Consider the following 17,750-nt stretch of genomic DNA (forward strand, 5'->3'; position numbering starts at 1 on the left):
GGTGGTGATCTTTAAGATTCAACTGGTAGACCAGTAGGAAACATTGCGCTTAACAGCACTCCAATCTTTCTTTTTTCTTTTCATTGTTCATGATAGATTACTGCCATGCATGATTTCATCACTGATCTGACTTATAACATTGAAATAACAAACTTTTCCGGAACATAAAGTGATTTCATTGCATTGTTTTTCTTTCTGAATCACAAAGATTGTTGAGTCCTATTTCAAAAACAAATAGTTAGTTTCTCCAGGGAGGTGAAACGTTATTCGTGACTTGACAGGATTATTGTTTGATTTAAAACTTATTCTAACCTACTGTCATTGCAATCACAAGACGAATAAATAGTTTGGTGAATAACTCTAAATACATACCCAATGCAGTAGTCGCAAAATATTTTATTAACCTTGAAAAAATTCAAGAGATGAAATCGATAGCTAAATGTGTTTTGCACTTTCAAAGTTGATGAAGTTTTAGACGTTTTTCTAAAACGTAGCTTTAATAAAGAGACCAGAAATGAACGTTTGAAAAACGTTTTTTTGTTTGCTGGATGAGTTACGCCATATGAAAACTAATTTTCGGGAGCTTCCACAATTCTAACGCTGGTGTAAACGTAACGCAAGAAGTTATCATGAAAAAAATGCGATAGCTATACGTCTTGCTTGTTGCTACTCTTTTGTATGTATTTGACTATTATGACTTGACCTGAAGTTGAAGCAAGACCACAATCAGAAGTAAAAACTTAAGTTTTAAACTTAATTTTTTTCAATTTTAATTCTTAACTTGTAAAATCGTTGAAACAAAAAGTTATAGCCATGCTCCTAAAACCATTGAATTGGAACTTAAGGTCGTGAATTCACTTTTAGTAGCTTGCTGGTAGTGTAGCCTAAAATTGACCTTACTCGCATTACGTTTTGTTTCTGTTACCTTATAAATAAAAGCAATACAAAATATGGGGTAACATGAGCTATGGAACTATCATCATGAGACAATATGGACCAGCATAGAAATGTTTGGCCTCGAAGTAGATACATTTTACTTTTCAGAAGAATCCATTAAAGCCTTACCCTTGTTGAATGCAACAAAATTTGTGAACTGGACTGTAAATATGGACATTAGCAAGAGCTAACTAGAATTTATTCATAAATACTGTAAAAGAACGAGTCTCCTATAAGCCAGCAGTTGTGAACTGAACACATGGCAGTTGAGCAAGTGACAACTGAGCACAGTGGTGTCGAAGTTAGTTGACGATTGGGGGGGATAAATCAACATTTTATCAAATTTTAGACGATTTTGAACATTGGGGGAGATGCATATTTTTATAAACAATTTTATTGGTACCAGTATTTAGTTTATTAAACAATCACCGGACCTCGGTAAATTAGCTGCTAACAGCATAATATACAAATAAGAAATCATGGAGATAAAAGTGCTACCAGTGCTCTTGTGAATGATTGCTGCAAGATTAAGAAACAAGCAAAGAAAAATTGGTACCTCCAGCGGGATTCCAACCTATGACCTTCCAATGATTACTTAGTTTTTCCAAAAAAAAAACAGAAGTTATAATTTTCTTCTTGTCCTCTCCTTCACTAGAATCCTACACTCAGTGCATTATAGGCCTATAGGACAAAGTCACTAGCCAGGAGACTGAAAACAATCGAAGCTACAGAACATATGCAAATTTATGACAAAAATAAAAACTTTCAAACACATCACAAGAACTTGTTACAAGCGAACATATTGCGTCTTACGGTAGTGCACATTGAAAACTCATTAGCAATATCATTTATGCTGATGTCATTGAGAATATTTTGGTGTACAGTATGTTGCAAACAATGCTAGCATTCAACCTTTCCTGTCCCAAAGTTACCCAAAGTATTTCTCAGCTAGGTTTTCAATCTACGAAGATTGGAAAACGACCTCTCACAAGCAGCAGAGCTTACCGGGCAAACTAAGAGGATCTAAATCAGCTGGAGTATTTGAGAATAGAGAGGTTTTTTCAACTCGGACTAGGAGTTGGAAAAACCTGTTGCCTGTTGCCTTTCTAAATGAATCAATCTGATAATTCATCGATTGTCTATTCAGCTCTGGACAGTTTTTGACCATTTCAGGAACTAAGCCGGTCTTGAAAATTCGTGCAAGTTCTTTATACTTTGCCGAATCGGAATTCAGGCTACTTTCAAACCGTTCGGTCAGTTCAGAGTGTCCATGAACTGATTGTAAAATAGCCTATTCTACAATATAATGCAGTTGAGTGTCTGCAGTAGCTGCCATCGAGCCTCCACCCAATCTTTCAGGGATTTCTTTGCAGCAGTGTTTGCAAAGGCGTGATAAAATTAGTAGCAAATTTTTCCGGAAGTGAAACTGCATTTTTGTAATTGTTCTCAAATTCCAAATCACGATATTTCTCTAGAGTGGTTTCTATATAGTCATTGTCTAGCATCAAATCCAAGACAATTTAAAACTGTGATGAAAAATCAATAAAAGAATAACAACAGCAATTCGAGATGCTTGCAAACAATTAAATTGAAGTACAACTTCATAGCAAATAATTTTTTCTAAATTATTGGGGAGGATATATCCCCCCTATCCTTACTTCCTTACTATCAGAGATGATCAAGCACGTCCATTGTTCAATGTTAGTTGAAAAATTCATCACTATATTCACGACACATCCCATCACTATATCCCATCACACATCCCATCACTATACATCCCATCACTATATCCACGATCACTATATCCACGACACATCCCAGACAGCAAAATCTGTCGTTTGTGCATGGATTCAACGTCTGTACACGCTGATCATGTGATCTGTCTAGCACACAATTTGTCTCGCTTAACGTCTTTACAAAGATAACCCTGAAATCAGGCATTCTCTGGCTTTCTGAAATGTCTGATTCTTCTTGCATATGAGGCGGTGAAGTAGGCTATGTTATTCACGTCACGTTATTCCATCCCGGCACTGCACGTTAGTCACGTTATTCCATCCCGGCACTGCAGTCATTAGACTGTGTTGCTATGCGCTGTAAGATTGGCGGTTCCGTTTCAGGGTCTGTAAATGAAGCGGTGATGAATGATGTGTTGTGCAGTTTGGCAGGCTCATCCGCATGTACAGGATGTCGATTCGGCAAGATCAAAACATGGTCGATATGGTTTCCAATTAAAGTTTGTCGAAAAGTAGACAGATGGTTAATCAATTATCGTAAGTTTTCGCGAGACCAGTTTTTTTTTCGGGGGAAACACGATTGTGTGCAATGTGTGGTAAATACCGACATGTCATGGAACCGGCGCTCTTTATTTATAATATATTGAAAGAAGACTTGTGTTTTTCGGCAGTCGAGTGTTGCAAGATTTGACAGCGATAGACACGTGTTTCACCCATGAGGCTGGGCTTTTTATTTTTAATTTTTTTTTATTCATGTTTTATGTTATGATCATTTTCAAGTGCATGTTCAATTATGTATATTCTGTCTATCCTGGTCTTTCTGTTGTGGTTTTTGTACGTGAATAGCTTTTTGTATAAAAAATGTTCTTGTCTGAATATGTCTATCAATTGGTTATGACGTATGAGTGTTCTAAATGATGTTTTATCCGATGGAGTTTTGAAGTTTTGCGGCTTAGCGGTGTCCAACGGATCAAGGATCACGTTAAAATCACCAAGTAAGACCACATGTTGATGTTCATATTCCAGCATAGCCTCGGAGAGCTGTTCAAAACAGGACTTTTTCTCCCCGCTGCTCTGCGGAAGGTATGCGTTGAAGATGTTTATGTTAGTGTTGCCACATTTGATGTTGAGATGATGTATTCGATTTTGTACTATGGTATAATGTGTGATTTCGGACTTGTCGTGTATGTCTTTCTTCACAACGAACATCGTTCCCGCACAAAAACGGGTTCTGTCAGGTTCTATGTTTGCACATGTTATGTCATTGTTATGTTGAGCCCACGTCTCGAGTTGATTGGTGAGGATTCTGTGTGTTTCTTGTATGGCCAGTACAAAGAGTCTGTGAGATGTAAAGAACTTTTCGATATCTCGCAATTTCGTGGATATTCCGTTGATGTTCATTGATGCAACCTTGAGTTTGTCCTGTCCGACGTCCGAATCGTCACTCTCCGTACTTGCGAACATGATTATAGATAGAGAAGAAGCAAATTAAAGTTTAAGAGGTTGGACTAGGCCGTGTGGACGATGTCTGAGAACTGAGAACTGTGAACTGTGAGCTCATCGTCTGAGAACTGTGAGCTCACCCATCGAACTGAAGACATTTCGATGGAGAAGAGAGGTCCCGGGCATTCGAGCCCGCGGAGACTCTCTCGAAGAAACGGACTCCGAGTCAGTTGACAGGTGGTCTTTGTCAACTGAGACTGGCGCATCCTTGGTGCTGGCTTGGGATGCGTCGTGGTCGTTTGGTGTCGCCATAGGAGATGCTGGTTGGGAAACCGATCTCCGCTTGTGCGAGGGCTCTTTTCGAGTCGATGTCTTAGACTCCATTGCGTTGGAAAGTTGATTATCCAACATTGAAGCAGATGAGGAGAGGCTGCTTCGCACGGGGTTTTTGGGGTTGTGTTTCTCTCCGCGGCCCACGGTGGTAAAGCCATCGTCACTCGTGGTCAAGTTCTTTCGCTTTCTTTTGTTTTTCCGGAACTTTGGTCGTACAGTGCAATCAGGCTTGTGAAAGCCTGATGACCGGCATACAGAACAGGTGATCTGTTGCCTGGTCGGCAACGACTCTGCAACATATGTTTTTTTGCCTTGAGTGGGGCAAAATGCGGCCTGGATTTCTCGGCCTGCCCCACAAGTAAAGCGGCCTCTGATCTTTGGCAGAAAAGTTCATTGCTTCTGTCCCGAGATTGTTTCGATCTACTCGAAGGCGCCTGTTTCCTGGGTTGCTTGAACGCCCGATCTGGAGGTGGATCGGCCTGGGTTTTCTTATGTTTTTGGGGCACTTTGATGTTAGGTGGCCCTGGACTTTGCAGATCTGGCAAAGTCGCAAATGTCCCTGCCCAGGCTTGGTGATGGAGATCCATTCACCAAACATCTGCACCTTTTCTGGGATATTTTCTAGTTGAGTGTTCTGCAAGTAGACATGCAGAAACTCGTTGCAGATGGTGAGGTGCTGCTTGTGTCTACCTTGAGTCATTTGGTAAACATGTCCCCACTTTGCTTGAACAGAAAATTCGTTGATTAAATCCAGTGACCACTCGCCTGGCACTGGATATAAAGTAATCACGTCGCATGGTGGCATGGGTCGCCATGCTTTGATTACATAATCTATTTCCTTGTGTGTGTACGTCACAGGTGACTGATGGTCAGTGGCGTATTTAGAAAGTTTGTTAGGGGGGGACCAAGACATTGTGTCAGTCAGCCGCGTAGCGGCTGACTTGGCGGTGGAGGCCAATGGGGGTCTGGGGGTAGTACACACCGGGTAGTCTCAACGGCAGTATACACAGAAAGCTCAAATTTGGTGAAAAGGGCTGTTGATTGGTTCAAATGTTTTCTACTTGGGTTAAAATTAGACTTGTTTGACCCTTTAAAAAGAATGGGGTACACCAAAATGTCATATTATGCGTCAGAACGGAGGGATGGGGTTAGCTGAAACAGTCAGAATACCGTCAGATAAGGGGATGGGGTCCAAAATTAAGAGCGAATCCAGAGAAGTAAGTTACTGTTCCAATTAATGAACCAACAAAAGATATCAAACACTTCAGAATATAAACAATAAGTTAGTCTTTCCAACCTCGAATACCTTTTGAACATTCTCGGCGATTCACAATGACAATTTACAGTTTAGTGCGATGGCTGTGCTTGGCAAATATATCAATGACTGCGTCATACTCGAGTACAATATCCTTGCTTAAATACATCTGAGCTAGACCATCCAAACGTGGCTCGGTCATGGTCGTGCGGTAATAATTTTTCAGGTAGCCTGATTTTTCAAATTAGTGAACGGAAACATCGCTCATTGGAGGCAGTTGTAACTGGAAGCGTAGCAAAGATTCGAAGTAGCCTAATTTATGATTGATCGGATAAGTGCGGAGTTGATCAGGAAGTTGACACGCATCCACAAGAGTCGCAGGTCGTTTATCCGCAGAAACTGCAAGCCAATTCGCTCTCCATCTTTGCAATTCAACAGTAGCTGCAAAGTAATTGCTTGGTTCAACATCCAGCATTTCATGGTAGAAGTCGAAAATCTCGTCGATCAGGCAGTCCATATCTTCATGAATCAATTAGCCTAAGGCAGAAATGTGCTGACTTTAAAAACTAGCGAGCAGTGCTCATTGAATCTCTTGTGAATTTGTGCCATGCAATTGTCTAGAAAAGGAAGAAAAAGTGTTCGTTTGAAATATACCTCCGCAGTTTCAGCTGGAATTTTAGGTCGATGTTGTGGTTAAGATTCTCTCCGGGGCATGCGGATTTCTTAGCCAAAAACTGAGCAAGCCTTTGCTAAAACGTTGGTGAAAAAGCCTATTATCGCCCCTTAGGTCTTGCAACACAGTTGCGCAGCTTCTAACATTCATCATTGCAGAATTAAACGTATGTGTAGGTCCTTGTAGGAGCTTAGAAAGAGGCTTAGTAACCTAGAAGAATATTATTTAGAAAATTTTGTGGTGCTGCAGCACCATTAGACGAGCCGCCACTCTATATACAGTGTATAGCCTACTAGTGATTGCTTGCTTAATTAAATATTTTTAACTTACTGTAATCAAGATTAAACTAGAACTTGATTTGGAAACTCAGAATATTATTGAAAAATTACATTGCAAAAAGTATACCCCCCGCGCTAGGGTGAATCATTCAAGCAATTATGTCTTGCGCTAGCCTAGAACTTTTTTCTTTGCAAAATTTTTTTTTTTTGAAAACAAAATTTTATCTGATCATTAGGGGGAGGCCATCGCCCCTTATCCTCCCCCCTAAATACGCTACTGCTGATGGTATAGCGCTAGCTGTTCCATCAGCAAAGACTTTGTTTCTTTCTCAGAAGCTGAGAAAGTGACGTTAAAAATGTGCTGCCGCAGGCCCTTGGCACGCACCGCTTTAAGCTCCTTTCCATATTTGGCAAGGAAGCCACCTTCCATAAAGAAGTTGATGAACGTGCTTACATCAAGCCAGGTCTGGCTTGATGCTTGCACCACCATGATTCGTTCGTACTTGAATTCATTGGCCTTAGAATCGCCCATCACGAATAAGTATTATGTTTAAGTTGTATTGTGTTAGGTAAGTAAGAAATAAATTCAAACAGACTTACCGAAATCCAAACTTTAAACGTTATAAATTTTTCTTCTGAAGGAAAATTCAGCTAAGTTCTGATTTGACCACGCCCTGAAAGCTGGTCACGTAGCCTACTATTCTAGATTCGCTGACTATTCTCACCTGACATGTCTACGTGGATAACAGCTGATTCCCTTAAGGGGAAAAGGCTGCTTCCAAAAAAATAACTAGGGAGGGAAAAAAACTAATTACTCGCCTAGATCAGTGGTTCCCAGCAAGGGGGGCCACTGATCTAGCTTACGTAGGCTATTTTCTAAACTGTCTAGTAATTTGGCTGTCTAACTAACTTTTTAAAAAAATCTAAAAAGACTAGCAAAAGTAGGACAGATAGCGCTCTCACTCGCTCGCTCTAGCGAGGAAAGCAAGAAATCTTAGTTGATCGCTTTTGGCAGCACTGTCGCCAATATGCCACCAGAGCACAAAATCGTTCAAATTTCCAAGAAAGGTCAGAGGGTGTACTTATCTTTCAAAGAATATCTTGGCTCATCAGTATCGCACCACTAATTTATGCCACATAGTTCTTAATCGCTGGTTTTGTCAATTAATTGAATCCTTACCTTTGTGGAAAGAAAACAACTAAACTAACTGTCGCCAAGGATATGCACTGTTGAGGAACGATCTTCCTGGCGTCAGCACTCCTTGCCGAGAAACGCATGTTTTTAGAAAAGTCTTGATGGCTAGTGTGCAGGGGCGCCGGAACGATTTTTGACTGGGGGGGCAAGATTACGAAAAAAGGGCACTTTTGTTTACTAAAAGGCCAATTTTTTTTTTAAGTTTTAAGATAAGATATAGCAATAATGCTAATCTATCAGCTCACTATGTATTGAGTAATGACAGCCTACAAGTGTCCGGTATACAAAGAAGGGCATCATGCCATGTTATAATGATGTAACCTACTGTCAAGCCTTAAAGCAGCCTGCGGCCATGGCCGCTAAGTAGTGTTTGAATGACCACCGGTGCTACCTCCTCAATCGGCCAAGTTTGGCCGCCGGTCTCTTTTAGCCAATTATTTATTTCGCAATAGAATGATCGTGAATTAGCTGTCGAAAATATGTAGTATCAAAGAGTGACGCAAAGTTAGGTCAGCGCGTCATAATCGCCACTGTTGCATTGTGCGGGAATATTTGTTATTGATGGAATATAACCATCTGCGATCACCAGCGTTGTAAGTCTTGTTTGTAGGCCTAATTCTCGACGTTTATTTTAACAAAGTCGTAATCCGAAGTGCTAATTTACGTCGGCTGACAATATTGTCGTTTTTATGTCGATTCGATGTTGTCGGACATTGAATCGTTGTTGAAAAGGAGAACTAGATTAGTTGACATCCGAAGGGAAAACATTTTTTGATCATATTTTGCAAAAATTATGCTTCTTTTAGTCATGTCCTTCACATCATTGAAATACTTATTTTATTACCTTGCCGTCATCGTCAACACATGTCGAACGTTGTTTTTCGTTGCTGAAAAGAATTCTAGGGGAGTGGCAAACTTCTTTAAAATCAGCCACATTGGAGACAATCGTGCGAGTGTCGTTAGAATGGTCCCGCAGTTCTGGATTACAATCCCGATGAAGCAGTTATTGCGTGGTGCAACGAATCTACTGTAGGACGTCGCCCAGGCCCAGACTTCAACAACGCTAAGTGATCATTTTAGCATTGTTGCAAGTTTAATTCTATTTACTTGTGCTATCGTTATTTTATATTTTGGCCTCCAAGCACGCAGATTTGGCCGCCGAGAAGGAGCTCCCGGTAGGCCACGATGGCTGCCAAAAAAAAACGAGTTTTAAGGCTTGTACTGTGTTGCAAAATTTTGTGCCGTAATATTATTTTGAGGCAAAAATGAAAGATTATAATTAGGCTAAAAGCGAATAGCAGAAATTTTTATATTGCAAAATGTGCATTAGCTTACATGACCTTAAAAGGGCACCATTGCCCCCCCTGCCCCTCCATCTGCAGAAAAATTGAGGGCAGGGGGGCATCCGCCCCCCCTGCCCCCCCGCTTCCGGCGCCCCTGCTAGTGTGGAGGCTACACTTATATTGTGGTAACAATTTTTTTACGCGTAAGAATGTTAAGCGATGGTTTAAAATGTTAATTTATAAGGTAACTGGCTGTCTAATAAAATTTATGTTTGTCTCAAGGATATTCTAACTAATTTGTCTAATTTAGCTATCTGACTCCATGAACTAATTTCCATACAATTGCTAGTCGAATTATAATTTTAAGTTATCAAAAGGTGTTCGTATAATATTGTAGGTTTCCAACACAAATTGAATTTAAACATTACAGAATAGTGAAGTTGCAGAACAGGGAAACATTATCACGAATTGAAAATTGAATGAGGCTGTTCACCAGGCATTAAATTAAATGATATGAGATGTTCTACTGGTGCAAATTAAGCTAAACTATCACAAGATGTATACAGTGACAATCTGCTTTTATTCCGACGTTTCGTCAATCAGACACGACTGACTTCTTCAGGGGGCTAGACCAGGTAGTGACTACCTGTCTAGCATGGCAAAACACAGGACATATTGCATGTTTAGTTGTTTTCAGCAATATGTCCTGTGTTTTGCCATGCTAGACAGGTAGTCACTACCTGGTCTAGCCCCCTGAAGAAGTCAGTCGTGTCTGATTGACGAAACGTCGGAATAAAAGCAGATTGTCACTGTATACATCTTGTGATAGTTTAGCTTAATTTGCACCAGTAGAACATCTCATATCATTTAATTATCACGAATTATTACATTTTAAGTAAACAATCAATTTAATGTTTTCTGAGAGCTGAACTGGTCTAACTGTGTTCTCGCCAAATGCGAACAAATCATTTTATTTTCTGTTCCCTTTTTCTTATTCACTTCGGGAGCAGATTACATGGAAAATTACAGAAACACTAGGGAATAAATTTAAGTTAAACTAGTTCACTATAGTAAAAGGCAGGAAAACTTACATGATGAAATAATGGATCGCTACAATATGATTACAGAAATACAATGCTCTCTGTTCTATAGTGAGTAGTCAGGTAGTGCTGACGCAGGGAAGATCGCTCCTTCTCAACAGGAAGAAGACTTGGTTACATTGTTCTTTTTTTGGAATGAATGCACTTTATGACTAGTGCTGCATGAGGTCTTTAAACACTTGTAGAGTCAGGTCCGAATGATTTTGAAGACTGCTCATCTTTCCAGGAAAACCCGGTACTGAAAGCAAACATACACGTATTCTTTGGTGTCTTATTGTGCGAACATATTAGTAATTTCCCTCTCCTTGTTTTTTACAGTTGTCTTGTTTGAGGGGACGGAGAACTGGTATCGCTTCAAAATATCCTCTCAACATATCTGGTTGTTTGTTTCCCTGCTTTCCTGGCTTCCTATTTGTTTCTATGGTATCTTTTTACATAGCCTATATATGTTTCACAAGTTTTTCTGCAACAATCAAAACGCCCAAAATCAAAATTTATTTGTATACGGAGCCCATTGCTTTAATTTCCATTTTATTTCCCTTTTAAATTTTTCTAAAAGTGTCGCGACCGTGCCATTTAAAAAAAAAAAACTGTATAACTTATTTCGATCTCAAGCAGGTTTTAACGTTTGCGTTTTGTCGCTTCTACCTTTTTTGGATCTCTGCTACGTTGACCAGTATTGTTTTGGCTGTTATGGTCAGAAATACAAACAGCTGAATTAAACTGAAGATGGCAACACTGCTGTATGCTATCCATTTAAAATGTTTTTTCATTTGGCTATCGTTGATGGTCATTTTAAATTGACTTATCATCAAATGACGGTTGATTGTCATTTTAAATCATTGTTGATTTAATTTTAAATCATTGTTGATTCAATTTTAAATCATTGTTGATAGCTTTGAAATGTTTAGCAATCGTAATCATATTCACAAAATAAAAAGAAATCGTAATTGACTGCATTTTAATTTCGAGTAATAGTAATGATACTTGCAAAGTAAGCTTAATTGAAAACAAATACATTACTATTGTAGCCTAATCAGTAATCACTCTATATTTTCAATCATTCGCTCTAATTAACCACAGTGAAACTAAAATAAAAATACTTTTACTTAACAACTTTAAAAAGTTATAGTTTGTTCTTTCGGGTTTGAATAAATGTGCATTACAGATGGAAATGTTTATGGAGTTGAAATCGCGAATTACAGCCTACGCCAATCGCCTACATAGCTCGCCATTTCGTTTCTGGGTTTGCTTTGTTTTGCCCTTCAGCAAGACACTTCCAGCTAGTTGCTCGCTTTGCAGCTGAAGTGGAGTGGCATCCACTGAGATAGGTTTCGGTTTTATGATAAGGAATTATTAAATCAAAAAGTTCTACGGTGTGAAACAAGCCATGAATATCACTGACACGTTAAAAGCATAATAGGAGTAGGTTACAAAGTCGAAATTTTCCGCAAGCAGTGCTGATTTAATGACTTTTAGCATAAAAAATGTTACATTCAAAATATCTACAGATAGCTATTTATCCAGTGCAACCAACATGAACTAAAAAGCCAAAACTGTCATTTCCAAAATATTGAATAATTATGAAATTGCTAAAAGCATCAAACGATGTAACTTTAGGATTTCTTAGAATGAAATATATCCACTAAAGCCAGGTTGGCTTTGCCGCTTTGGAACATATTTTTCGTGCAAATAGCCACTGCCAGAATGTTACAACGATTTAAAGGTTAAGATTTTCTTAGTTCATAAACGTAATTATGATGTTGACATACTTTTTCTAACATGTAAAGCAATCAGTTTACTTATCACAACCAAAATTAGTGTTCTTGATATTTATCTTTTTACATTGTCCACAATAATTATGCTGCTGATAATACAATAGATTTGTGCTTGATAATGGTTCTTCAATTCTGTCCTTGACATTGATTTTTGGCCACGCTGTATGAATCTCCATGCTGTATTAATTTGACAGTGCAAGTTTCATCCTAAAAAGCAAATCGGCCTGGTTAATTTCTATTGCAGACCAAAAGCTCAAGCCGTTTAATCTTGTTTAAAGTGGTCAAAGTATTTTAAAAACGTTTGTAAAGGCGAGCCCAACAAAGACCTGAATTAAAACTCAGAACGGCTAGCCAGACAGCAAATCAACCGTTGATTCGTCTGAAGACATTGGATCAATGTAAAAAACGATTGATTGTTGCCTGGGATAGCCTATCGGCAGGGATGAAGTGGAAGTGGAAATATAAGATGAAGTAGAAGACACATTTTGAGATGAAAGATGGAAAATTGCGATGATGGAAAGGAATAAATGATTTCAATCACGAGATGAAAGAAACTTTTCAATTATTTCTCTCAAATGCCATTACTTACAAACCTTTTATTACCGTAGTGTACAGTATGCAAAAATTGTAAGGTAATTGGCGTAAAGTTTTCCATTTAAACGTCAACCAGTTCCATTATTACTTATCAGTAGCCTAATTACCGTATTAGTGAAAAAAGCACGTAAATAATGTGTCATGGTTGTTACTACAGTTCGACCATTAAAGCGTACTGTAGAGCTCTTGCATGATTTGATGGTCTGTATGAATACGGACCTGACACTTTTCGCGGGCGACGGCCTCGATCAGGGGGACTCGAGCCGACCGGCGCTCGCAGCATTGTGAAAAAAAAATGTCATAAAATTTATAGAATGGAAGATGTATCAAAAGATTTCTATGAAGGAGTTGAAATGGAATAAAATGTCAAGATGGAAAAACGTCTTTTATTCCATCCCATAGCCTATCCTGCATGGGTACGTAGGCTAGCTACTAAGTACTATATAACACAAAATGAATAGCCACCTAACCAATTCCCTTGGACTGGACCTTCCCCGCCCACTTAAGTCCTGCTAAATCAAATACTAGACTTAATTGTTTTCATTCCAGTATGACAAAGCACCATAGCATCTTTTCACATATAAGCTAGGTGGGCAGTTGCCCACCTGGTCCCTTCGCTTGTCCCCCTAGCCCTTTCTTTGCCCCCCTAGTTTGAAATTAGGTGGGTAATTTTTAAGACGTAATTTTTGTTTAAATTTGATCCTAGTTTTATCTTGAAACAGCAAATCTGTAGTTTTTGTGCATTCTTATGGAACATTTTACTTTTGCGATCTATCAGCGCTACCGAAGGTGGAAATTCGTTGTAAGTTATTTCATTGCAGCTATTTTTATATATTTATGCTATAGCAACATGGGGTAGCATCACTAGATGCCTGCATCATTTTTTAGGAACGAAACCTGCCTGCCAACGCAACTACTTCGCGATTCTCACAGCTTTTACCATTAATGACTCATAGACCCAAGAAGCTGACTTGAGAGTGTAACCCTTAGTAAAAATAGTGCTTTCCAATTTTGATAAAAGTGATTCGCCATAGCTCAACGAAAAATGATAGGGAATATGTTTTGGTACGATAGGAATCGTTGTATTTTTATATTTTTAACAGGCTAGGGCTAAAATTGTGTACAGTTTCCCTTTAAGTAGATTTTGTTTTGTAACTCTGTTCTGTTCATTTACTTCTTTCTGGCAGCAACTGAGTTTTCTTGTTCTTTCTAAGTATGTGTAGCCTAATGATGCATTATAGAATTCAGGTTATGCCGGACTGAGCAAAAATGTTTTATCAGCTTGTTGATGTCTCGCTGCTAGTTATTCATTTATTGCTATTGTATAATATGTGTGGACTGCTCTGAAGTATGACAAAACTGCAACATGATCTTCTAAATTTCCAAAAGAGATGGAAAATGATTTGCAAACCACACAACAGCCAGGTAGGCCTACCCAAACCTTAGTCATCAATGACAAAAGAACAAGAAAAGTGATAGGACAAGCTGCATAACAGGTTCTGCACTATTTTTCTTTTCAAAAATATTTTTTTATTAGGCAAAACAGTTGGGAGAAAACTTTGCAGTTTTTATCAATTGAACTTTTTAAATTAATTTATAAAAGTGATCAAATAACGTTTTTGATAATCTTCACATTTTGAACTATAATTCTTTGGCAGTTAAGGAATAAACAGCTAAATGGAACGCTTCAGCAAACATCTAGAATTTATGAGCCTACCTTTGATCTTACTTATAATATCGTGAATCATATGCTCCATTCAAGCAGATTATTAATGTGTGTTGTGAATAGGCTACCTCAAATTTGTGTGAGATTTTAAAAGTCTGAAGTACCGAAGTGTGTTGCCTGATTTTCATCAAAATGAAATACTAGCTCTTTAGAATCATCTAATTCTGCAAAGATTCAACTCACTATAATATCTTAGCAGTTGTGTTTCATATAATTATTATCATAGTTGTTTCTTTTTACTTTAGTAGGTTACAAGAGACCTCTGCAACTAAATGCTGCTAGATTAAATTTTATTACATTATTATTTATAAAATATTGTGTGCGGGGATAAATATAGGAATCAATTATAGGTCTCAAAAGTTTAGCCTCAATAGGCCTATAATATGTCTTTTTACTCACAATTTTCCTGAGAAATCTACATTTTAATTTGTTTACGCTCGGAAAAAATGCCCTTTTTCCCATCATGTACGCGCGAAAAGTGCCCTTTTTAACAGAATTCGCGCGCTAAAAATGCCCTTTTTTGAACATTTGCTCACCTAGTCCCAATTTGTGAAAAGATGCTATGCAAAGCACCAAACGGAATGTGTGACAGCACTGAACAGAGATATTCTGACGTGGCTTTCCACAACTTGTTTACATTTTGAAAACTCTGTTTCATACAACTGAACAAAAATCTCTTGCAAATTTGTACACATTTGTATTGTAAGGCTACCAAATGCTGAATGTCAATGGATTTGTTTTGTTTTACAGCTACAAAAATAGAAACGCAATGACTCAAAAAGTAAAAATAAACCTTAAGTTTATTGAGGGAGTGGCACCAAGCAAAGCTAAAATATAAAGTACGTTAGCTTCTACACTTTGGAAGCCTAATTTAACTTTACAAGAAATATGTGGAGTTAACTATAATTGTAGCCTACTCACAATGCCGTCTTGTGTTGCGTCCAGCTCCAGCATAATCTCATTGCCAGCCTTTGTGCATGACTTAACCCTTTTAAACGTAAAATGGCCTTGTGTGAAGTCCAGACCAGGTATATCCATAGGTAGCATATCAATTCCAGATTTTTGCAATTCGTTGTTTTCGTCCACGTTTTCGTTAATTTTTGCTAATGCTGCGTCAGCAATGTTCTGTTACAAAGTTGGGATTTTATTTATTGTACAAACGATAACATTTATCTTTATTTTATACCTCTGCAGTGTTTCTCCTCCAACCCAATCAAGAAAGACATGCCATCTTGGCTAGTCAAATTTTGTTTTTCAGGATAGACAATGTAGATGATGCGACAAGAGATCAATCAGCAAATCAATCCTATTTTGAATGAATTCAACTTGATTCAACGTCTGCAGACGTTGAATTGATGTAAGAAGCACTATTTTGCTGGATAGGAGTAGAATCTATTTTTTCTAAATAAAGTGTAGTTTTGCAGCTACAAACAGATAAAGAATCCGAAAAACTTAAAAGAACAACGATAAATTTAAAAACTACAAGAAATCACCTCCATTTCTTGCTGAGTACATCTTGTTTCCCCTGATCGTTTGTAAAACTGTCCATCGTCTGCCTCTCTGCAGTCATAAGATTCCATGTTGGACTTGCCGATATCCTCCGGAATGCCAAGTGTAGCTTGACATTGAACTAGGGTCCCATCTCGACGTCGAGCCATCATATCCAGACCCAATTCAATTTTCTTATCAGCACCTACAGCATAGTACCGTTTCTGTGAAAGCAAAGCAATGATTTTAGTGTTGGACTTACACAGTCACAAATACTAGACCTTTTACATTTATATAACGTCTGTAGGTGAATCTTAAATATTTTAAATGAATCTAAAAAGAAACCGTTTCTCCACTTGGGCAGTGTCATAATAACCGAGTTGCAACGTTGATTGCAATCCAGTTCTTTTCATATTAATTCAAGGTCTGCCTTGCATGTGAGGACACTCGAAAATCCCAAAAACAAAACGTAAAAGCAACAATACTTTTCGTTAATATAGAGTTCTTGCTTTAAAACCATAAAAGTATTTGTGGGAAACTTATGATATTTGTATTCTTATTCTAAAGTTATTGGATAAGTAACCCAAATTTAATTGTTTTTTTCGAACTTGAGGTAAGTTTGAGTTGAATAAAAAAATACAAGTTCTTCCGCTTCAAGTTTGCAGGCGGATGATAAACGGCTGCAGGTGTGTGACCCATTTAAAAAGATAATTTTATGCAAATAGGAAATATCCCTTATGTCTGCTTACAGCAAGAAACCTGAGGTCATGCTTAATTTCATACATAGCCTATCTATCGTGCCAACGTTATCAAAACATTAATATGCAGTAGATCATTTGCTGTATGGAGGTAAATACTGTACATCTTTGTTACGGTTCAAAGCGCAAATGTCACGTGACTTTGCTTGGCTGGAGTGCTACTGTATTATACAGTCACCAGTTTTCGTGTTAATCTAAAACGTTGTAGGCTACCACTTACCAGCATGTTGGCAGCCAATAAATGAAAATTTAGAAGATTTATTCCACCATCTTTTGTAAATAACCACTCTCATCTCAATATACAACACTACTGTAGACTATCCTACTTAGCTATGCCTACTGTTATAGAAATACGACCTGAAACATGGTAGCCTATTCAATGCTACTATCTTACTTGTGTAGAGCTGGATATCACTCTGTCTAAAGTCATTTCGGTGTTTGTTCTACGAGAGATTTCCTCCATAACCCATTCACCTAACATTCTCTTCGTTTCTTCATCTTTAAATGCATTTCCCAGTATGGCACATGACAGTAGTGTAACCAATATGATCAATTTCATTTTGTATACTGGTTTTTCAAAACTTTGTGTCTGAAAATAACATACGGTTTGTTTTCTAAATATTAACACGTTATAGAACCTGCTTGACGCGTTGGATATCCATGCTCCTCTTTGAGTAGCACTGTCTTCCATTGAACCGCAATTGGATAAGCTGGTTGCAAATAAGCAAGCGCACACTTCGCATCAAAATTCGAAAGACCATTAATAAAAGAGTTTTTTTACTTGTTTTTTTACCTGTTTTTTTGTGTATTTGCTACAAAAGTAATAATGACTTTGCTCTTGTCTTTTTTTGGCAAATTGACCGGGACGCCAAGTGATGGAAGGTGCTCAGCCGGTACACGGCATAAAAAAGTTTGAGTAGCACTGGAGTAGACAACCGGAAACAGACATTGCAGTCGGCTGTAGCGTGTTGAAGATCAAGATCGGATCACCCAAACAATGTGATCTTGAACATCAAGATCATTTTTTTAAACTTGAAAAAATGAAGTTTTTGATTAATGATATTGCAAAAAAACCTTGTTACTCCACGAGTCAAAATGTGGCTGAGTGCAGTGAAGTAACTGTTCAGTTTATTGTGTGGCCACGTTTCTTGCTATCTTGTTATCTTTAGCTGTTCAT

The 17,750-nt window shown here is 38.1% G+C and overlaps 1 protein-coding gene across 1 annotated transcript; it reads right to left on the reverse strand.

The window, feature by feature from the left end:
- Positions 1 to 11,173: 11,173 nt before the first annotated feature.
- Positions 11,174 to 17,162, reverse strand: LOC145771784 (uncharacterized). Its single transcript, XM_082583517.1, has 4 exons — positions 16,968 to 17,162; positions 15,821 to 16,039; positions 15,249 to 15,452; positions 11,174 to 12,214 (listed from the first exon to the last, which is right to left on the reverse strand). Exons 1-4 carry the CDS (start codon positions 17,130 to 17,132, stop codon positions 12,134 to 12,136), a joined length of 669 nt encoding a protein of 222 aa, XP_082439643.1. The 5' UTR covers positions 17,133 to 17,162; the 3' UTR covers positions 11,174 to 12,133.
- Between the last annotated feature and the right edge of the window lie 588 nt (positions 17,163 to 17,750).

This window comes from Aplidium turbinatum, chromosome 1, assembly GCF_918807975.1.
Source record: "Aplidium turbinatum chromosome 1, kaAplTurb1.1, whole genome shotgun sequence".
Lineage (NCBI taxonomy): Eukaryota > Metazoa > Chordata > Ascidiacea > Aplousobranchia > Polyclinidae > Aplidium > Aplidium turbinatum.